The sequence below is a fragment of the Puma concolor genome, chromosome A1, assembly GCF_028749965.1.
Source record: "Puma concolor isolate L17-30 chromosome A1, mPumCon1.1.hap2, whole genome shotgun sequence".
NCBI classification, from domain to species: domain Eukaryota; kingdom Metazoa; phylum Chordata; class Mammalia; order Carnivora; family Felidae; genus Puma; species Puma concolor.
The window spans coordinates 34,167,640-34,191,383 of record NC_141667.1 but is presented as its reverse complement, the minus strand read 5'-3'; the positions used below and the strand labels follow the sequence as shown (position 1 = coordinate 34,191,383).

Sequence of the window (23,744 nt, the reverse complement as noted above, 5' to 3'; positions counted from 1 at the left end):
AAGGTTTTAGCAGAGGAGTAACATAAAACGTTCATTTGAGAGAGATTATTTTCATGTGGGTTGGAAAGGTTTGGGAGGGATAAGGCTGGACATAGGCTGGCAGTAGAGATGTTATTGCAACACTCAGGGAGAAATCACAAGAATCTTGGGTGAGAAAAGTTCAAGTTCAAGAAATACTGGAAAAATTGGAGTTCTTTGTAATTGAATGGCTGATTGCACATAGATAACGAAGGACAGGCAAGAGATAAGGAAGTTTCTGGTTGGACCTTGATGTGGATGATTGGCCAGTAACTGAGATCAGGACTTAGTAGGTAAATAAGATTTGCTTTGATAAAAATACTTAATTTAACATGGACCATACTGAGCTGAGGTATGTAATAATTAACATAAAGAAGTTTTTGTTTCTTATACAGAATCAAGATTAGTATCTCTGATTGGCAAGAAGCTCTCTTCTATGCAGTAATTTGGGGACTGACATTCCTTCCATCTGTGGCTCTACTATTTTCAACAGATAGTTTGCAGAAAGGGGAAGAACATGGACCATAGTTCTTGGAAGTTTTGAGAGAGAGAGAGAAAGAGAAAGAGAGAGAAAGGATCTGAAGAGTGTTGTGTGCTTACAGCCTAGAGCCCAGTGAGATCATGACTGAGCCAAAGTCAAACACTTAACCAGCTGAGCCACCCAGGCACCCAAATTCTTGCAAGCATTTATAGTCCGACTCTGGAATTATTATTTGTCACTTTCACCCACTTTCTGTTGGCCAGAACCTATTCACATGACCAACCCTAACCTCAAGGAAGGCTGGAAAAAGTAGCCTAACTGAGCCCAGGAACAAGAGGAAATTATTTGGGGGATCAGTTGACAGATTGTGCCACATGATGACTGGGAAACTTTTGGATATTGAAGTCTGAGACTCAGAGGAAGGATTTGAGCTGAAAATGCTTTAGGAGCATTTTCTTATGATATAAACTCTGCTTACTCATATCATATATCATATATATATCACATCTTATAAGAGCAGATGAAGTCACTCTCAGAGAAAATGACAAGTGCAGTAGGCCAAGGACAGAGCTTTTAAGTTGGCAACACACAAAGCTGGGATGGGAAAAAGGGTGCTAAAAAGGAGTTTGACAAACCCTAAAGTAGGAGGACCAGGGGAATATTGTATCATGGAAACCCATGAGTAGAGCATTTCAAGATGTTGGTGAAAAATAGTGTAAAATGTAATCGATAGGTCCAGGAATATAGTAAAGTAAACCCACAAGGCATCAGATGGTTAAATGTTAGAGACTTGATTGAGTAATTCTCATTTCAAAGGCATAGTCAAGGCAGAAACCAGATTTTAGTGCATTGAGGTATCAACAGAGAGGAGCTAGAGAAGGGCTGGGGATGGAAAAATCAGAGCAAGGGGGTAGTTGATGAAACAAAGTCCCCGAGAGAACAGGAATAAGAGAGCTTACTAAAATGAAGTTTTGAGTTTGTCCAAGTGCTGCTTTTTGATATGCTCTTCTTTTTAGCCCATACAATGATTGATAACTGATATTTGTTAGGAGCAATTTTGTTACTTTACCTGGCAATAGAGACAGTAATTATATTTCTAGCTCCATATTAGCTGGTTTACATGATCACTCCACCCGTCCTGGGAAATACAATTAATCCTTGAAAGGAAAATCACATTTTTCTTGGTTTTGAATACAAAGTACAGAACAGAAAAGAGAAATATTACTACTGTAACTTTGTTATAAGTAGGCAAAACTAAGACAAATTATGTATCTTTTATTTTCTCTAAAACCGAGTTATAACCTCTCCTTTATGCTTAAACAAATACTGATACTATATTTATTTTCCCTCACTCCTATACTCTTTAGCAAGGAGCATTTTTAGAGGTCCTTTTCTTTCTTAGAACATTTTTTTTAATAATGGGGAAGTGAGACAGAAATAAAGAGGCTTACATTTGGATTGAGGTGCGTACTTAATGTTCTGGTGTTTAATATTGAGCAGCAAGCCCTAGTTTTATTAATAAATCACTCTACAGTTATCTTTCCCTTTTCTTCCAGTCAATTAACATTTTCCAGTGAGGCACATAGCATTAATTTAAAATGTTTTAAAAATTGTTTCTGTATATTGTACATTTGTTTCTCACTTAAGAACAGAATATAGGCGACAAATCTGCAAATCAGCCATTACTACGTATATATGTGTATATACACACACACACACACACGCACACTAATGGTAAAGGTGGCAAGAATCATTTTCAGTATGTTTTATATTGTGTTTTAAACAGCATTTCACACAACTGTTCACTGTATTTGTTTTACCTTTTTGTAAAAACCTTAAAACATCACCAAATGTCACATGTAGAACTTGAATTACTGTATTTTTGGGAGTGCAATTTAATATTTGTACTTTGTTGCATTGAGGTTTATTTTTTAATGTTATATTATTAACATTTCTTTTACTTTCTTTCAAATTCTTATATTAGGGAATAGGATTAAAGTAAGTAAAATATATTCAAAATATTGCTTTCAGTTTAAATCTATTTTCTAGAAAAAAGGTAGATAACCATATTCATTCTTCTTCTATTCCTAATTCCTATTTTGGTACCCAGTTTATAATAGATTTTGAGCAAGCATTCATGAATTGAGGATAATACTTGAGCTAGTGTCTTTTCAGAAAAGTTCTGTAAGTGTGTCATAATATAGCATGCAGCATTTCTAAGTCATCATACTGCTGTGTTCTTCGCATACTTGATACCGGAGCCACTCTTCAACTGCACAAAGATGAGTCGGCCATGAAATGATATCCAGCAATCATCTCTCCATTATGATAGCCAGAATACATTTCAGAACTCAAGTTGCACCATTCAAGAAATGTATGTTTGCTGATGAGATTTTTAAGAAAGCCGTACTTTGTGTCACCCTGGCCCCATGCTTCAATCATGCCCAGAGTCTCTTCTTCAGCATAGGCCTGTTTTTCTCAGAGAATCACTTTCCCTCTTGTGATTTATTTAAAGGTACATTTTTAGCTTCATAACTTCACTGCTTAGCAGCTTCTTGTTTTGTATGTCGAATAGGATGTTGGATTTGGGGGAGGGAGCTAGAGATGGCAGTGAGGTCTGTATCTCATCTCTGTAAAATGGCAAGCTTGTGTTGGACATTTGGATACAGAAGTGAATTTCAGTATCTTGCCTAGTCCCCTCCTTCAAGGAGCAGTGGTGAAACGTCCCCCTCAAAGGCCTGCTCCCTCCTCTGTTGTGTAGCTGGATCAGTTAGCTCTTTTTTTAAAAAATATAATTTATTAAATTATATTAGTCAAGTTGGCTAACATATAGTGTATACAGTGTGCTCTTGGTTTTGGAGGTAGATTCCCATGATTCATCGCTTACATACAACACCCAGTGCTCATCCCAACAAGTGCCCTCCTCAATGCCCATTGCCCCTTTCCTCCTTTCCTCTGCCCCCATCAGCTCTCAGTCTGATCTCTGTATTTAAGAGTCTCTTATGGTTTGCCTCCCTCTCTGTTTGAAACTGTTTTTTCCCCTTCCCTTCCCCATGGCCTTCTGTTAAGTTTCTCAAGTTGCACATATGAGTAAAAACATGGTATCTGTCTTTTCTTTGACTGACTTATTTCACTTAGCATAATACCCTCCAGTTCCATCCATGTTGTTGCAAATGGCAGGATTTCATTCTTTCTCATTGCCAAGTAGTATTCTGTTGTTCTATAAACCACATCTTTTTTTTATTCTTTCTTTTTAAAAAAAATTTTTTTTAATTTTTTAAATTTACATCCAAATTAGTTACCATATAGTGCAACAATAATTTTCAGCAGTAGATTCCTTAGTACCCCTTATCCATTTAGCCCATCCCTCCTCCCACAACCCCTCCAGTAACCCTCTGCATGTTCTCCATATTTAAGAGCCTCTTATGTTTTGTCCCCCTCCTGGTTTTTATATTATTTTTGCTTCCCTTCACTTATGTTCATCTGCCCTGTATCTTTAAGTCCTCATATGAGTGAAGTCATATGATATTTGTCTTTCTCTGACTAATTTCGCTTAGCATAATACCCTCTAGTTCCATCCACATAGTTGCAAATGGCAAGATTTCATTCTTTTTGATTGCCAAGTAATACTCCATTGTGTGTGTGTGTGTGTGTGTGTGTGTGTGTGTGTGTGTGTGTGTGTGTGTATCACATCTTCTTTATCCATTCATCCATTGATGGACATTTGGGCTCTTTCCATACTTTGGCTATTGTTGATAGTGCTGCTAATAAACATTGGGGTGCATGTGCCCCTTTGAAACAGCGTACCCTTGCATAAATACCTAGTAGTGCAATTACTGGGTCATAGGGTAGTTCTATTTTTAACTTTTTGAGGAACCTCCATACTGTTTTCTAGAGTGGCTGCACCAGCTTGCATTCCCACTAGCAGTGCAAAAGAGATCCTCTTTCTCCACATCCTCACCAACATCTGTTGTTGCCTAAGTTGTTAATGTTAGCCATTCTGACAGGTGTAAGGTGGTATCTCATTGTGGTATAAACCACATCTTTATCCATTCATCAGTTGATGGACATTTAGGCTCTTTCCACGATTTGGCTATTGTTGAGAGCCCTGCTATAAACATTGGGGGTACATGTACCCCTATTCATCAGCACTCCTGTATCCTTCAGATAAATTCCCAGTAGTGCTATTTCTGGGTCATAGGGTAGTTCTATTTTTAATTTTTTGAGGAACCTCCATCTTGTGAAACAGTTCTAATTCTACACACAGTTGTATCCCCTCTATAAAATTCATTTGGTCACCACATCATTATATTAGTCACACGAGCTGCTGTAACAAATAGGGCTCCCAAATTCAGTGGCTTAGCGCCCTATGCATTTATTTTTCACTTATATTGAACTGTGCAGCGTGTTTCTGGGTAAGTGGGCTCTGCTGCACACAGTCATTGAAGGACCCTGAAGGAAGCTTAGCATCTTCCAAGGTCGCCTTGGATGCCAGTGTCCAGATTCCAGAAGGCAAAAGGGCATGAGGGATTTCATGTGAGAAGTGTTTACGGGCCAGAGGCTGGAAACCACAGATATCGTCTCCCTCCTTCCACTGTCTAGAGTTCAGGCACATGGCCACCCCTCCCTGCAGTACAGAACCAGGAAACGCAAGTAATTGAGTCCCAGAAGAGTGGCTGCTAAGGTGGGTTGAAGGACGGTGATGAATTTCCCACTTGCATTGGAGAGCATGTCTCATATAACCCTGTTTCTTTCTGCCGGTATAGATAGAACGAATTGTTTTCATTTAGTAATTGACTCTGTCTCAGAAATCATCTGGGAGTTGAAATGGAAGGAAATATGTTATTTTCTTTTTCCAATACAATGAACTTACTTTAAAAAATAGGAAAGCCAAATATTTGAAGGTTTACCTGTTAACTTGCTAGAAATGCTTTCTATTAGGCGACGCTGCTGTTCTTTTTGCCACCTGGTAAGACTGCTGTTGTGAAACATCTCTTCTGTGAAATCCCCCTGAGCTGCCTGCCTCTTCCCGCCTCTGCTTCCCCAGCCAGGCACAGTTAGCACTTGTATCCTCGAGTGCTCTGCTAGGACCTGAACATGCCCATGTTAGTTTAACCCATTCGCTCCTCACTCACCCAAGCACCTATAATGAAAAAAAGGTTGAAATTCACTGATACAATTATATACTAGATAGCAAGGATGCAGGGAAGAGATTAGCACTAGGCTCTTGGGGATGAGGGAACCGTGGTACTGCTTCTTGTAGAGGAAGGAAGTTTGGTCCAAGTCCCCATAATTACTCCTAATGCTCTTCCTCCCTCAGATGATGAAATGTATGAGGAAAAAAGGCCTGTTATGATAATCTCTAACTCTGGTACCCAGAACAGTGCCAGGCTCATACTAGACACTCAGTAAACCGAATAGACTAGATGAAGAGATAAGTCAGTGAATTTGTAAATTTTATTTACTCCATAATTTTCCATGCATTATCTCATGCACTCCTCATAACAGCTTTATGATTGGGTGGATGGATATTCTTAGTCTTGGTTTATAGATAATGGATTCAGAGACAATTCAAGAGAATTTGCCAATGTTGTACAGTGGGTTAATAGAATAGATCTTAGGTATTCTGCGCCAAATCTGGTGTATTCTTCACTCTTGGAAACAGATATTTCAGTATCAAAATAGTGCTTTGAAATTTGTAGCATGTGCTGCTTTGAAGATAAAACATCAGAATCTCATTGAGTGATAAAGGCTACTCCTTTACATTGAGTCCACAAGACTGTTTCTTTTCTAAGTTTCTTTTTTCCAGTTTTATTGAGAAATAGTTGACATACATCACTGTATAAGGCATATAGCACAATGATTTGATGTGCACATATTGTGAAATGAGTACTACAGTACTTTCAGACTAACATCCATCATTTATAGACACAATAAAGAAAGGAGAAAAGAAAAAAAAAACGTTGTGATAAGAACACTCAGGATTTACACTCTTAACAACTTTCCTATATATCATACAGCAGTATTAGTTATAGTCATCATGTGTACCTTACATCTCTAGTACTTATTTATCTTATAATTGGAAGTTTGCCCTTTTGACCACCTTCCTTCCGTTCCCCCTTCACCCACACCCATTTATTAATTTTTTTAAATTTACATCCAAGTTAGTTACCATATAGTACAGTAACGATTTCAGGAGTAGATTCCAATGATTCATCCCCTATGTATAACACCCAGTGCTCATCCCAACAAGTGCCCTCCTTTTTAAAAAAAAAAAAAATTTTTTTTTCTTAACGTTTATTTATTATTGAGAGACACAGAGAGAGATAGAGCATGAGCATGGGAGGGGCAGAGAAAGGAGGAGACACAGAATCTGAAGCAGGCTCCAGGCTCTGAGCTGTCAGCACAGAGCCTCATGCGGGGCTTGAACTCACAAACCGCGAGATCATGACCTGAGCTGAAGTCGGACGCTCAACCGACTGAGCCACCCAGGTGGCGCCCCCCAACAAGTGCCCTCCTTAATTCACCTTACCCATTTAGCCCATTCCCTCACCCACAAACCCCTCCATTAACCCTCAGTTTGTTGTCTATATTTAAGAGTCTCTTATGTTTTGTCCTCCTCCTTGTTTTTATATTATTTTTGCTTCCCTTCTCTTATGTTCATCTGTTTGTATCTTAAATTCCACACATGAGTGAAGTCATATGATATTTGTCTTTCTCTGACTAATTTCGCTTAGCATAAATACCCTCTAGTTCCATCCTTGTTGTTGCAAATGGCAAGATTTCATTCTTTTTGATTGCCGAGTAATACTCCATTGTGTGTGTGTGTGTGTGTGTGTGTGTGTGTGTGTGTGTGTGTGTGTACACACATACATACGCCATGTCTTCTTTATCCATTCATCTGTTGATGGACATTTGGGCCCTTTCCATACTTTGGCTATTGTCGATAACACTGCTATAAACATTAGGGTGCATGTGTCCCTTCAAAACAGCACACCTGTATCCCTTGAATAAATACCTAGTAGTGCAATTGCTGGGTCATAGGGTAGTTCTATTTTTAACTTTTTGAGGAACCTCCATACTGTTTTCCAGAGTGGCTGCAGCATTTGCATTCCCGTGAGCAATGCAGAAGAGATCCTCTTTCTCTACATCCTCACCAACATCTGTTGTTGTTGCCTGAATTGTTAATTTTAGCCATTCTGACAGGTGTGAGGTGGTATCTCATTGTGGTTTTTTGCTTTGTATTTCCTGATGATGAATGATGTTGAGCATTTTTTCATGTGTCTGTTCTCCATCTGGATGTCTTCTTTGGAGAAGCGTCTATTCATGTCTTTTGCCCATTTCTTCACTGGATTATTTGATAAGTTCTTTATAGATTTTGGATACTAACCCTTTATCTGATGTCATTTGCAAATATCTTCTCCCATTCTGTTGGTAGCTTTTTAGTTTTGCTGATTGTTTCCTTTACTGTGCAGAAGTTTTTTATCTTTTTTTTTTTAACTTTTTTTTAACATTTATTTATTTTTGAGAGACAGAGCGTGAGCGGGGGAGGGACAGAGAGAGAGGGAGACACAGAATCCAAAGCAGGCTCCAGGCTCTGAGCTGTCAGCACAGAGCCTGATGCAGGGCTCGAACTTACAAACCGTGAGATCATGACCTGACCCGAAGTTGGACAGCAGAAGCTTTTTATATTGATGAGATCCTAAGAAATGTTCTTTTTAAGACAAAGAGACGGTTCTTCTACCATGTTCTATAGCTCTTTATATCCCTGCCAGCACAGTTTTTGTACTCAGTAGGTGCTCTATAAATATTTCTTAAATAATTGACAATGATTAAAAATGTCTAAATCAGATTCACCTGAATTGGACATGCTTTTTGTAACAGACTGGCATAAGCTTTTACCTATAATCATTGTTGCACAGGTGAGAAATTTTGCCTCTGGTATATTCTAATTCAAGGATTCTTTTTTTTTTTTTTTTTTTTTTAAATTCAAGAAGTTTTTAACATGCTAGCTTGGTTTCTGGTTTTCTTTGCCTTCTTCATTCTACTAACACTTATACCGTTACAGTCTTCCTAAGGACACTATCTGGAAGCTGAGACTTGCTGGATGTTCTTATCACAACAGATTAATACATTTTGTAATGGACTTTCTTTAGTGTCTTTTGATGCTCTAAAAATCTCAAGCTTCCTTAGTGTTGGAGTTAATGATAGACATTCATTGCTTCTGTCTCCAAATTACTCATACTTCATCCCATAATAGTAGAGAAAATATATTTCTCTACAGAAATGTTATTCATATTTCATCCCATAAGGTATTGGTGTTCTCTACAGAAGTATTATGAAAATAATATACCTAATTTATTAAAACTGCAGCTAACTAAGGATGATGGCATGGCTCACTGAAGTATAATATTACACATTTCCACATAGATATTGTTTCACTTCAAACTTACATGTCTGAAGACGGACTGACTTTGTACCTTCTGCGTCTTTCCTGCTCTCCATCTCCGCTCCCCGCTGCCACCCTCCAGCCATTGCCAGCTGCTACCCATCTCATTTAGTGGCAGGCTCCAAATCACGAAGACATCCTGACCACTTGATCCTTTCCTTTACATAATGCACATCGAATTCATGTTCGTGCAGTGTTGCACTGACCTCTAAAATGTTCTTGATATCAGAGGATTTGAGCCCTCTGTGTTTTAAAGCCAGGTATGAGTACATTGCCTAATCTCCTTGTAGCTATGAAATTTTGGGGAAGGAGCTAAGAGTTTACCATCAAATCAGCAAGAGGACTCGGATTAAAAATAAAATTTTAAGGAGGTTTTGATGTTAGATGACATTTCTCTTCCATGTACTTGAGGAAGAATTTATTTCATCATCTCTGGAAACACCTGCTTTTTCGCAAACTCTGTAACCAGGAGACAGAACAGACAGTGGGAAATATTCAGAGTGTACGGCGTGCAGAGGGTGGCTGGTAAATGTTTAATGAATGAGGAGATGGACAGGTGAACAAAAATAGAATGGGAACGGTGAGAGGCCCTGAACTCTGCTTCTGTTTTGTTTTGCTTGACAGCAATATATTTTTTGTTTTGTTTGGCTTATTTTTCTAAGAGTGAGATAAATGCCAAGTTTAGAAAGACAGACCCACCTTTTCATATTAAGCATTACTAGGGAAACACCATGAGTGTCTTAACCTACTATGTAATGGCATTTTAATCTGCAGGAAATCCAAGAGAGTGCTTTAGAAAGTGTTTGTAATTGAAGACTCAGTGGTGCCGATTTTGTGTTTAAAAAGACAGTGGATGTCAGGGGTATGTGGATTTCAGTCTGCTATTACTATAATCGTAATAAAGTGCCAGAATTCTGAAAAGGTTCTTAATATTTTTCTCATCCACTGATTGTCTTATTGCTAATATATCATCAACAAAATAATGTTAGCCACAATGTAATGAAACTAACATCATAATATTTGTCTGGAAGTTATCTTTCAATCACAGAATAATACAGTAACAGAATACTAATATTGTAAAGCTTCTAGTACTAAGCAGTAAAGATCAATGAGGTTTTCTCGCTCATTTATTCCAGTGACTTATTCTTACCAGTTATTTTTATTCTGCCACATACTAAAGGATTGAAAGAGAATTACATCTTATTTCCCACTTCTGTTTTGTAGGGGAAGATGGTGAAAGGAATGGGGGGGGCTATGGATCTCGTGTCCAGTGCTAAGACCAAAGTGGTGGTCACCATGGAGCATTCTGCAAAGGTAATGTGTGCTGCTTTTGGAAATTCACAGTATGCCAAGATCCTGTACATACTCCAGGTCATGCAGTCATGTTTTTTTTATTGTTTTCTCAGGATCATCCAAATTGATAGCATTTATATTTTAGAGAGAAAGGCTGCAAATAAAAGTAGTTACTTATTGTCATTCAGCTAGACAGTTCTTTAACTTTGAGTGAAACAAACAGGGGGGTGTTCTTTATTTACTTTGCTTACACAATAAAAGTTAAAGCCATAAAGTCTTCAAACTCAGTGAAAATATGTCAGGGCAGATGTTTTGATTTAGGTTTAAAGATGATTATAATGGTTGCTCTGTGCTTGCAAAATGAAAAATACAACAGAATGTGGCCTTTTAACAACAGTTATTTTCAAATGCATGGTGTGGTCTCTTACCAAAGCTGTGAGATGCCATTTTGGGAAGGGTTAGAAAGTGGTGGACTTGGTGATAAAGAGTATCCTTATTCTGTAAAGTATGATACCTTTATTTTGATGTATCATTGAATATTTGCTGAGTGCTGATTATAATGTTAGCTTCTATAATTTGGCAATGACCAAAACTACTCAAAGATCATTGACCTCGTGGAGCTTACATTTGGTGGTGGTGGTCGTGGTGATGCTGATGATATATCATCATCCTACAATAATGATAACTACCGTTTATCGAGCTTCCTGTATTCCGACAGTATATTAAGCCCTCTCTGTGTATTTGCATGTATAAGCTTAATGAACTTAATCCAGGTATTTTCTTATGGTTTCAAAAACAGCTTCAGAGAGGTTAAGTAACTCGCCTGAGGTCACTAAACTAGTGGCACTGAGATTAGAACTAGGTATCTATGATTCCAAAGCCTAGTGTTCTAACTATAGAGCAATCAGTACAATTTTGTTCCTTGTTCCCAGCTCAGTGTCTTTAAACTAACCGAGCTTAATTGCTTTCCTAAGCTGAGTCCGTGGGTTTCTGATGATTTGCAAAATTGATCCTGGGTGGTACTCCCTTCATTATCTATGCCCTTTGTTCATTCTCCTTTTTTTTTTTTTTTAAATAATTCTTAGGGTTTTTTTTTTTTTTAATGTTTATTTATTTACTTAGAGAGGGAGAGCATGTGAGTGAGCAGGAGAGGGGCAGAAGAGATAGAGGGAGAGAGAGAATCCCAAGTGGTCTGCACTGTTTGCATGGAGCCCAGTGCAGGACTTGAACTCACGAACCATGAGATCATGACCTGAGCTGAAATCAAGAGTCAGATGTTTAACTGACGGAGCCACCCAAGTGCCCCTGATTCTTAGGTTTAAAACAAAATCTACCTGTTCTCACCTTGAGACCTGTTAATTTGAATGGAAGTGTTAGTTCATCTGCCCTGTTTTAATTTAGAGATGCAGCATCAGCATCTTGGGAGAGCACGGAGCTTGCTTCCCATGAGGGAGTTCTGTTAGAGAGTGATATGTGCCATGAAATTGTTCTGTTGTGAAAAGTGTAATAAATATGAAAATATCCTAAATTGGTTTGTAAACAGTGGAAACAAGGCAGTAGAGCGTAAATACGGAACAATAGAAATGAAACCCACACAGGTGACTTCTGAGAGATGCCTTGTGAAAGCATCCAAAATACTTCGTTTCAGAGGCAAAAGGATGCCAAGCATGCAAATCAAATCCACATCTTTTCTGGAACATAATGTCTATTTGGATAAATAGACATTTCTGACTTCCCTTTTGTTATTACTTTAATGTTGGTGCACAGATGCTGAAGTCCGACTCATTTTAGATTTTTTTCATGCATTTGTTTTCAAAGTGTTAGGCCTGTATTTAACAAACTCTTTTTCTCTCTCTTTTTGTTTTTCCAAAGTCTTTTGTCTCAGCCAAAATTTCTGAAAGAGGAAAAGAAATCATCCTTTAAACTTTTCATTAGAAATCCCTAACTAAAGCTTTTTATAGAAGCAGACATTTTTCCTGTTTTCTTCTTTCTAGGCAAAGTTTTCTTGGTGTCTGACTACCTTTGTTCTTAGGCTTCTCTTCATCTCTTGACGTGGCCTTCTTCTGCCCTCTAAGAATGGCAAGAAAATGAAGGAAAGTAGTAGCAGTATGAGTCCTTATTAGCTACAAGGCCCTGCGCTTGGCATTGTACATACTTCATGTCGCTAGCTTCTCAGGGACCCTTTTCAGTAAGACTGGGATGTGGGCAGGTTAAGAAACTTGTCCAGGTGTATGATAGAGTTCGGAGTCTCACTCAGTTCATGTGTTCATCACACCACACCACACCGCATCCTCACCGGAGCCATCTCCGCACCAGGATTTAAAACCAGCCCTTTTCTGAAAGCTGCAGGTTGCACAAGGATCACTCTCCCTTTTTAAATTTTCCCTAAGGCTCTCCTTGCTTTGGTGAGTCAAAGCAGAATACTTGTTATTCTTTATGCCTGGAATGCTCTTCCACTGATACCTGCATGGCTTGCTCCCTCAGTTCATGCACGTCTGTGCTCAATATCACAGAAGCATTTCCCTGACTGTTCTATAAAACAGAAGTCCCCCCTCTCCTGACCTTCATCCCCCTTTCCATTGGAATGTAAGTTCCATGAGGGCAGAGACTCCATCAGTTATAACAGGTGAAGAGAATCATGTCTGATGCCCATGAGGACTCAATAAATACTTGTTGAATTTATTAATTCTTCAAATAATAATACTTTGAACATGTAGAGCACCTTTAAGTTTTTCAAAGCAGTTGCAAGATTACTGCCTCCACATTTTATCATTATGATACTCTTGTGAGGTAGGTCTCATTGTTTCCCTTGCAAAGAAAAACAAACAATTTCCTAGAGGTTAAATATTCTGATAGAAGTCAAGTTGAAAATTTGGAGCAAAAGCAAGCCAAGAACCCATGTATCCTGCCTTTGGGCCTCCGTTTTTGTTTTTTTTGGTTTGTTTTTTTTTTTAATAACCTTTTTTGTCTGGCAGGTACCATCACCGCTAACAACATAAAAGAAAGTACTTTGTTCTCAATATTGTGTACTGGATATATTTCCTAAGGGTAAAACTTTCAAAGCACAAAAGCAGGGAAATTCGGTCATAGTTGTCATTTATTGGAAACAAGCAAAGCTTGGGTACCTATTTTAGAGAACATAAACGAAAGCTCTATTTCTAAAAGAGGTTTAGATTTTATTTTTATTACAGTAGGAGGTCTGGATTCTGAAGGGATAAAGGGAATCGTCATTGTTATGACATTGGGAATAAATCTTTGTGAATATCTTTCGATAACGTCTAATCTATATCTGATAGCAAAGGTATCATGTAGAAATCTTGAATGTAGTTTTACATTGTCTTTATTTTTTGTGGGGAGGAATTATAAAAAGTACATGAGATTTCTTAGTCCTATTTATTTTATACCCAGTGTGTTACCAAAAGCCAACAAATGTGAAAGATTTTTTTAAACAAAAAATTCTTCCCTGGGAAACATTCTTAGAATACTTTTCAACAGCATTGAAAAGTATCCCAAGGTAAATAAAGTATTTCTTTGTTGGGATAATTTATAATTAACACAGTTTCAGCTGCTGTAATATTTTTTCATTTGTAAAAGCTTGTCAATATTTTATAACTTGCTAATGAGACTATTTTGTGGCTAGGATCTGTTTAGAAAAAAAATTTACCTTAAAAAAATAGAAATGCTTACATGGTTTTGCCTTTTTATTTCTTCATTAATGATAGAAATGCCTGCCAAAAAAAAAATGTTATAATGGGGGGAAAAAAAGCAGAACACAGTCCAACTAAAGCTCTTTAAAATGTCTTATAGAATTTAATTAAGCTAATAACTTTAAATTCTGAGACTTTGTCCGTGGCTCTTCAAAGGAAAACTGACTCACAGAGAAGCTTTCTGAGGTACCACAACAATTCATGAATGGAAAGAGAAAATCATTCCTGTTCATACCTGGGCTGTGCCATCCTTAGGCTGGAGATCATAGGATGCAGTCTTTGGAGAGAAAATAAAAGGCCAAGATAAAGATTTTTATATTACATTTCAGAAAAATGGCCTTGTATTCTAAGATCTCAAAGCCCTGAAGGCTGTTTTCAGAAAAAATGCCTCGCTGTATGTATCATCTCATTTGGTTAGTCTTCCCCTTGAGAATGTGCCTGTAGCCACAAACAGTTATTACATCCACATAGAAACACCATTTGTAACAGCAACTGTTCTCAGAGCTAGCTGAGTCTTTCTGTTCGAGTCCTTTGTGGATTGTTGGAATCCCTAGCAAATAGGTGCTGTGGAAAGGCCAAAATATCCCATGATTATGAATTCAGTGTGAGTAATATCATCTTGTCCTTTTACCCTTCATACCTTGATTGTCTTTCATTAGCCAGTCCCATTTTTCTTTTCTGTGTACCTCACCAGTCATAATGGTGATTGGACAGTCATGTGTTTTGTGATACAGCATTCCTGAATAGTTTGTATTTGTGGTGTGTGTGGGGTGTGTGTGTGTGTGTGTGTGTGTGTGTGTATAGAAGCTTTTTCACCTGGTTTAAGAATTGAGACCAGTGGGAAGAAGAAAAGGCAAGTGGCAGTGACATTCAGGCTTTTATGATGTTTTGGCAAAAGCCCAAAGAGAGATCTGTCATAGGTTTCGTTGTGCTTCCAAAGTACTGAATATTCTCTTACAAAGTTCAGCCTACGTAGCCCATCTTTTCAGCAAGTTACTGGAAGCCCTGAAGCTTTAAGAGGGAGCAGGCATAATTCACTCTGCTTCTCTCCTGACTTATAAATGTGTGTGTTTCATTCTGCAGTCTTGAGATGTCTTGCTTCTCCCTTTGATCATGCCTTTATTATCTCCCCAAAGTCTTGTAAGTCCCTTCACATACTTCTGCTCGCTGTGCTTCTCCTAGTGAGCTCACCGATGTTGGGAATGTGTAAGTACATATCTTGGGACTAGAAAGCAGCCTGTAGTGGTCCTTAGATACTCAGTCACATGGTATTTTACAGCTCTAGCTCTGTTGGAGTTCCTTCAGTTAGAATTATAATATTCAGACAGCAAGTCCCGAAGAACAGGGAGAGTGTTGCCATTTGAATGTGGTGCTTGTGTGGTGGTGTGTATATTGGGTAGCATGAATGAAGGCTTAAAGACTTGGTCCTTTAAGGAACAACCAACTTCTAGAATTTGCTTTCTCTTGTACTTGGTCATTAGGGCTTTCCCCAAAGAAGTTTCCTAAAAGAAGAAATATGTTGCAGCCACATTTAAAATAAGCACTTAACAGAAAAGATGAGCAATAGCATTTTATGTAAAGCAAAATCTTATTACATGCACGCTCTGTTGCCTCAGGTGAATAAATGCTGACATCAAATGCAAAAATCATCATGTTGTGAAACAGAGAGCTTGTTATTTGGGATTAAGTTTATTGTGATAACATGAAGCTTACTGTAGTGATAACCAGGGGGATTTATTATCACTTAACCAGACTCGTTACTGAAGAATTTAGGTCCAGGATTTTACACAAATATCAAAAGAATTAAAGAGAGATCACCACGAAGCAAGTAATACAAAGTACTATGGCCCTAAGTCACTTAAAAAGAAAAAGGTAAATTCCTCGGTGTTGCCATGAGGCCTATAAGTGATCAAGGGGGGGAAAGAGAAAAAGTGGAGAGGCAGGTAGAGGAAGAGATTTAGCGATTCATCAAGGTTTTGATGAAGTTCACAAATAAGGACCGAGTGAAATCAGGAGCCCTCGGGACTAGTCAAAGCATTTTTTTTTTTTTTTTTTAATTTTTTTTTTCAACGTTTATTTATTTTTGGGACAGAGAGAGACAGAGCATGAACGGGGGAGGGACAGAGAGAGAGGGAGACACAGAATCGGAAACAGGCTCCAGGCTCTGAGCCATCAGCCCAGAGCCTGACGCGGGGCTCGAACTCACGGACCGCGAGATCGTGACCTGGCTGAAGTCGGACGCTTAACCGACTGCGCCACCCAGGCACCCCTAGTCAAAGCATTTTTAATGCTGTACTTGGTATCTGTTCCTCTGCCTTTTCTGGCATTTCTTCTTGGGGAAGAAAGAAAGAAGCAGAATGGTAAGGATGAAGCAGACCTCACGGACCCTAAATATTTGTGTGTAGATTCTACCTCTCCTAGTTTATGACACTTTCAGAACATTTTGTGTGATTCCTACGGTGACCAGGTGAGGAAGACAAGGCAACCATACAGAAAACTACAGCACAAAGAATTGAAGGCATCAAATGACCATTAAATGGCAGATAATAAGATGAAAAAAAAAAAATGGCTCTTTAGACTCTTCGTACAGTGTTCTTTGCTGCCACACACACTACACTGCCTTTCTTTTTTAGGATTTAATTTTAAATGCTGAAAACTCAGCAATCGTTCCTCCTTTGTGAATCGTTAATCTATGCAGCCGCCATGCCACATTGGAAGGCTCAGCCGGGCATGGTTAGAATAGAGCCCTGAAGTGGGAGTTAGTTATATGTTGGCTTCATAGCTAACCTATTGTTGAATACTGAAATTGTGACATTCTTTAATCTCTTGCCTCTCATTTTCTCTTTTTCCTTTATCTGTGTTATGTGCTAGAGCTAAATGTGAATGGAGTCATCTAGCTACATTGTTCTCACTGCAAGAATACACCCGGTGCCAGTTTCCTAGGCCAGCCGTATGGTGTGTCGCCAAAAACGTCTTGTGGTTTCATTAGTTTTGTGGGTATCAGCAATTGGGTTTAGGCCATTTTCTGCATAATCACATGTCTAACTTCTTATAGGAACTTAAGAGGTAAAGAATTCCCTGGTAGACTGTGGAACTGTCAAATAGGTTTTGTGTAAACAAATGGTAGCTAACATTTATTGAGCGCTTGCAAAGTGCTGGACACTTGGATCTCATTGAACCGTTGCGGTAGCCCCATGGGGGGAGGGCTGCTGGGGAAGCCCAGGCCCAGGAACTTTGCACAGCCCGGGAGGAGCAGAGCCAGACTTTACCCTCAGGCCCTTTGGCTCCAGCCCACACTCTTAAACATACGCTATCCTGTTTATATAGCAGATAGTCCATGAAAGGTCTCTGTTAGTCCTGTCAGTTGAAATTCCTGATTCCTCCTAAAATGGAGTTCGTTGTTCATTAAAATCCAAGTAGTTTTGCTCACACCAGATGTGGATCTTGCTCAAATAATGAGAACAAAGTAAGAGCTCCCTGCAAAAAATGTTCTTCAGAGGCCCACAGATTGCTCCCTTTGTACCCAGGCAGGCCTGGAGTTCACTGTGACATGCCTTATTTGAATTATATTCAATGTAAGGAGACCTGACAACTGTACAAGCTTGAATATTCATCATTAATTTCAGCTCCTTAATTAAGCTTCTGTGACACGTGCAAACTTCCTTTGAAACTGGGAAGGAAAGTAGAGCATTAAAAATGAAGTGAAAATGAGGTTTTATTTCTACAATTATAAATTTTCTTATACAGTAAGATCCAGAAGCATATAACTTGTTATTAAAGGCGTAATGTGTATCCATTTTGTATGTATTTGGCACTCATTTTGATTAAATTAAAATAGTAGGGTTTGTCTTTTTTTGAAATCCATCTGGGATTTCCAGTAGACCTTTCATTTTCCTCCCATTCATTTATTCAAAAAATAATACTTTTTGTGCCATGCACTGGGTGAAGTACACTAAAGCCTTTTAATTTTTTTTTTCAACGTTTATTTATTTTTGGGACAGAGAGAGACAGAGCATGAACGGGGAAGGGGCAGAGAGAGAGGGAGACACAGAATCGGAAACAGGCTCCAGGCTCTGAGCCATCAGCCCAGAGCCTGATGCGGGGCTCGAACTCACGGACCGCGAGATCGTGACCTGGCTGAAGTCGGACGCTTAACCGACTGCGCCACCCAGGCGCCCCACACTAAAGCCTTTTAATTACTGGTGCATTGGAGAGTTGAAAGTTTATTGCGAGGAACAAAATCTTTTTAATTAAACCTAGTTATCTGAAATTCCTTGCCCATGACTGTACACTAGATCTGACAGAAATTGGAGAGAGATATAAGCCAGATAGCAGGTGCTTATTTTAGTGGTAAAACAGTAAGATGTCGAAAGATGATTATGACATCATGTGTGGTGTTTTAATTTATTATTTTATTTATTTATTTATTTATTCATTCATTCATTCATTCATTCGTTTGTTTGTTTGTTTATTTTTGGTAAGGGCATGAGCCAGGGAGAAGGGCAGAGGGAGACAGAGAATCTTAAGCAGGGCTCCATGTCATGACTATGAGATCACAACCCAAGCTGAAATCAAGAGTTGGATGCTTAACCAACTGAGCCACCATGTATGGTGGCTTTAGGCCCCAAAAAGAATCAACAGAAGCATTTTTCCATTTTTTAGTAGAAGATCTAGAATATGATGAAGTAGCTTTCATCCTCAAGGGAAATACTAAATTAGGCTCCTGTTGCTTGATACTTAGAAAGGAGCTTAATGATAATTATAATCAGATCATCAGAGCTAATGTTTCAATTGTGTTTCCGTACAGGTGCCCAGAGGCCATGTCTACATTGGGATGTAGGCTGGAGGAAGGGGTATAATGGGTGAAAACCTGCTTTCCATTCTTTTTTTGAGTATAGTTGACACACAGTGTTATATTAGTTTCAGGTGTTTAGCATAGCGATTCAGCAGATTTGTACATGATGCTGTGATCCCCAGAGGCGTAGCTGCTATCTGACTCAATACATCACTGTTACAATATCATTGACGATATTCCTTGTGCCGTGTCTCTTATTCCCACGACTTACTCATTCCATAACTGGAAGCATCTATCTCCCTCTCTGTTTCACCAGCCTTGCCCAGCACACCACCCCCTCCCCTCTGGCAATCATCAGTTTTCTCTGTATTTATAGGTCTCGTTCTGTTTTCTGTTTGTTTATTCAGGTTTGTTTGTTTTTTGTATTCCACTTACGAGTAAAATGAGTAAAATATGCTGTTTGTCTTTCTCAGTCTGACTTATTTCACTTAGCATAATACTCTCTAGGTCCATTTGTGTTGTCTCAAATGGCATGATCTCATTATTTTTATGGCTGCATAATATTCCTGTGTGTGTGTGTGTATGTGTGTGTGTGTGTGTGTGTGTGTGTGTGTGTGTGTGTGTGCATGCCCACATCTTCCTTATCCATTCATCTATTGATGAACATTTAGGTTGCTTCCATATCTTGTAAATAAGGCTACAGTAAACATAGGGGTTCATACATCTCTCTGAATTCGTGGTTTTGTTTTCTTTGTATAAATACTCCGCTTTCTATTCTTACTCCCTTTTTATTTTATGTTTGAAGAAAGGGTACAGTAGTTAAAAGAAAAAATACAGATTTAGGACAGCTCATACATTTTACTTATGAGCAAACTGAGGCTCAGACAAACTCCAGGAACAGCAAACAGCGGTATGAGAAAGTAAATAAAACCATGGTATACTATACTGCCTGGCTCAGCGATGAACAGTTTTACATGGTCATTGAGGCAGAATGGTGTAAATTCTAACCATTGAGTTAACTACAGTTTGCAGCCTAGCTCTAATGAAGAAGTGCAGATGACAATGGAGGACAGGGTTTTATAAGAGAGTTAAGTCTTCATGTACCACAATAAGAAGTTAGTACATAGTGTCTAAAATCAATTAATCAAGAAACAAATAGCATGGAACCCAGTTTGTAAAAAAGAAGAGGTAATAGGAAAATGTATAGATACAAAAGAAAATGCTAGAAAAAAAAAATTGATTCCTGTTGAGAGCAGGTCCAAAAGTAAGTAAAGGAGGCTAGGCATTGGTGTTTTCATGTATGTTTTACTTTTCTAACAAAATTAATTTTAAGAAGGGTATTACACATTTGCATCTCGTACATGCTTCTTATCCTTGGTGAATAATAGTTTGTGTTTGTCGAGGAGACCATTCCCTGAAAAGGAAAAGGAAGCAGGATACTAGAAGTAAAATTTCTCTTACGTTATATATAAGGACTGAGACTTGAGAGTTTAAATTTATGACAAGATGTTTCCCAACTAAATCATTTCTGGCTTTTGCTATCCATTTGGTATTCTCCCTAAATTATGTTAGGAACAGAAGCTGTCCCCAGAAAGAAAGCAAAAGCGTGACTGTGCAAAGATTTTGAAACAGCCTGTACTTAGGAGATGCTTTCTCTGATAGTTCCTGTGTGTCCTATCATTATTCCACTTCTAAGTAAGAATTGGCCCCTAACTACTCTTTTGATGTTCCTTCTTTTTAAAACAGGGAAATACACATAAAATCATGGAGAAATGTACATTGCCACTGACTGGAAAGCAGTGCGTCAACCGCATCATTACTGAAAAGGTACAGTGCCTCTTTTCATTTCCTCTAATGTCAGCCAGCACTTTTTTTTTTAATTATAAGAATTCTTAGATTCTTTTTCATCACCCTCTAAAAGGGTATGTTGGTAGTCATAGGATTAAGTTAATCCGTGGGTAGACTGAATAGGAGAATTCGTCAATTTAATGTTTCTATATGTAGAATCCTTGACATGCACCTCTCTGGTGTGTATACCATGCAGCATATACACAATTGCACTACTGTCCTTGGTAACTTTGACAGTGTATATGATCAAAGAGAAGTTTTATTCATCCTTTTACTTGGACGATTAACATGTCTAAGATGGATGATGTATATAAAGTTAAGAATATATTAATCATTCCTACCTTTCTTCTTTGCTTTCCCAACTCACAAGTACAAATTGTTTGATTTCATTTTAGGAAACTCTGTCAAAGTTGGGGTTTTCATCATTTGGGTTCAAAGGCCCCACAGTGAGCCAAGAAATCTATTCTGTGGTTCTTGCATGCTTTCAGCTCTTTTATAAAAAGAACTTCAGGGGGCGCCTGGGTGGCTCAGTCGGTTAAGCGGCCGACTTCGGCTCAGGTCATGATCTCGTGGTCCGTGAGTTCGAGCCCCGCGTCGGGCTCTGTGCTGACAGCTCAGAGCCTGGAGCCTGTTTCAGATTCTGTGTCTCCCTCTCTCTGACCCTCCCCCATTCATGCTCTGTCTTTCTCTGTCTCAAAAATAAATAAACGTTAAAAAAAAATTTTTTTTAAAAGAACTTCAGAACACACGAGCCATTTTAGTGCTTTTCTAGATTTTTTCTTCTTAGATGGAAAATGTTGGTAATGGTGTGACTGAAAGCTGCTCACATCTGAGAGAAGCCTCACTGGCAGTTGTCTACAGTCATCTTTCTGCAGACTTGAACCTAGAATGTTGGAATGACATAATTCTCCTAAGTGAGCTAGGAGGGTGCTGTTTTCTTGATTCAGTGTCTTGATGAAACCAAAAAACAAAATTATCTGTATCAGGGTTGGTTTGTTTGGATGCTGTTCTTTTTGCAAGAGCCACAGGGACAGCATCTTGGCATTAGTCTGGTTTGCTGCCTCTCACTGAAGTGTGGTAAGAAGCACCCTAACGCAGCCCTTTGAAGTAGGTTCAGAGGTTCATAGTACTTGACAGATCCACATTTTACTTTTTAAACATTTTTTAAAATGTTTATTTATTTGGAGAGAGAGAAAGAGAGCAAATGCATAAGCGGGGGAGGGGCAGAGAGAGAGATGTGGAGAGAGAGAGGATCCCAAGCAGGCTCCACGCTGTCAGTGCAGAGCCTGACGCAGGGCTCAGTCTCATGAACCGTAAGATCATGACCTGAGCCGAAATCAAGAGTCAGATGTTTAACCAACTGAGCCACCTGGGGGCCCCCACATTTTAAAGAGCATTGTGTTGTAAATGTTGCCTTCCCCTAGGACTGTTTATGTGGGGTTCCATAAAGATGACTTGTAGAGAATAGAAATTGGATAAAACTACAGAATATTTTATTTCACCATTCATTCCCTGAGTCTTACCGCTTCTTGAACCCCTACAAAATTGTGGTGACAGGACTTACTGAAAAGATTCTATTACTTTGAAAATAACAACAAAGCAGTCCTCAATCCTGTTTTCTTTAATGAAGTGGTAGACCTTCTAAGGATAATTCCACCAACATTTTCCCATTGATCTTCCTCTTCTCCTAAGTAAGCCCTCTCCCCCATCCCCACTACATGTGCTCTCTGGCCTAGTTCTTACCAGTTCACTGCTCTTAGCTGCAACACGTTCCACTCGACTCTGCCTCCCCAAATCCTATCCATCCTTTAGGCCTCATGCAATTTTCCTCTTGATCACGAAGAGGTTTCTGGCCATCTTTGCACTCCTGCCTGTGCCTCATCCTCAGTCATGCACCATTCATTTGGACACCTGTCATCTCATACCTACATTTCCTTATGATATAACAGACTATTATTTAACTTTACTGCCATTTATAAAAACTTGTATCTATCCTTTCTCCCCGTTCACATTGTTGTCTTATGCATTTATTCATTTAATAAGGATTTTGCGAGCATCTTGTCTGAACTAGAGTATTACCAGCAGTGTGCTACAGAAAAGAGATCAGTCTCCGCCCCCCAGGGAGCACATTCAGGAGGGCTGGACAGCGTGCATCTGGCAGTACCCGAGGCTAGGGTAATAAATGTGAGAAGAGCCATGCCAGATGAGGAGTTAGGAACACAGGAGACAAGAAGTCTGCCTAACAACCTGGGGAGAGTGTCAGGAGAGGTTCGAATGGTATCAAATACAGACTTGTAATGGGTTTTGCAAGGCATTTCACAGACTCTACCTTTTCTCCTCCAATCTCAGTTTCTCTCTTTCTGCTTTTAAATTCTCCCCACTTCATCTGTTAAAATGCTGTGAATGGTGTTGCCTTCCCTACCCTCCATGTTCTTCTGGGACTCTGCACATCTTGTTTCCCTCCCTAGAATGTTCTTCTCACCCTTCCCATCTAGCTAATTCCTGCTCATTTTTTTTTTATGTCTCAACTATATGTTTCTTTCTTTGGCAAGTCTTCCCTTTCCACAAGTCTTCTGGGTACGTCCCTGAATCCTAGTACGTACCCTAATTCAGCACTGACCACTGTATTGAAATAACCTCTCAGCTCTGCCTGTCTCACTCGTCAATGTTTATCCAGTACTTTGCATGATGTTTGCTCATACGCAGCGAATGCTTGTTGAATAAATGTAGTACACTTCTCTTGATGGAGAAAATTGATAGATTCAGTGATGAGTCTTGAAAGGTAAGTAGGAGTTTTACAAGTTAGAATAAGACCAAAGAGGCCCTTCTGGGCTAAGGAAAGGAAATAGGCAGAGTTGTGGAGCTATTAAGAATAAACAGCCAACCCAAGGACCTGCCAGCGGAGCAATGTAGAGTGAGGGCAGGACTGGACTCTGAAGGTTACAGTTGAAAAGACAGTGAAGGGCTAAATTGTAAAGGAATGTAAGCACCTTGTTAAGAAATTTGAGTTTTATCTGGAAGGCAGTTGGGAGCCCTTCAATGATTTTATTTTTTATTTTTAGACTTTAAAAAAATTTTTTTTTAATTTACATCCAAGTTAGTTAGCATTATAGTGCAACAATGATTTCGGGAGTACATTCCTTAATTCCCCTT

General features: G+C 38.9%; 1 protein-coding gene across 2 annotated transcripts in view; it reads left to right on the top strand.

Annotated features, from left to right (window-relative positions):
* The window catches only part of OXCT1 (3-oxoacid CoA-transferase 1), a 137,680-nt gene that overhangs the window by 101,846 nt on the left and 12,090 nt on the right, over positions 1–23,744 (top strand). For both annotated transcript variants that reach the window (XM_025924102.2, XM_086677968.1), the window contains exons 14-15: positions 10,173–10,262; positions 20,490–20,570. In XM_025924102.2, the coding sequence (XP_025779887.1) occupies positions 10,173–10,262; positions 20,490–20,570 (171 nt within the window). The remainder of the gene's footprint in view (positions 1–10,172; positions 10,263–20,489; positions 20,571–23,744) is intronic.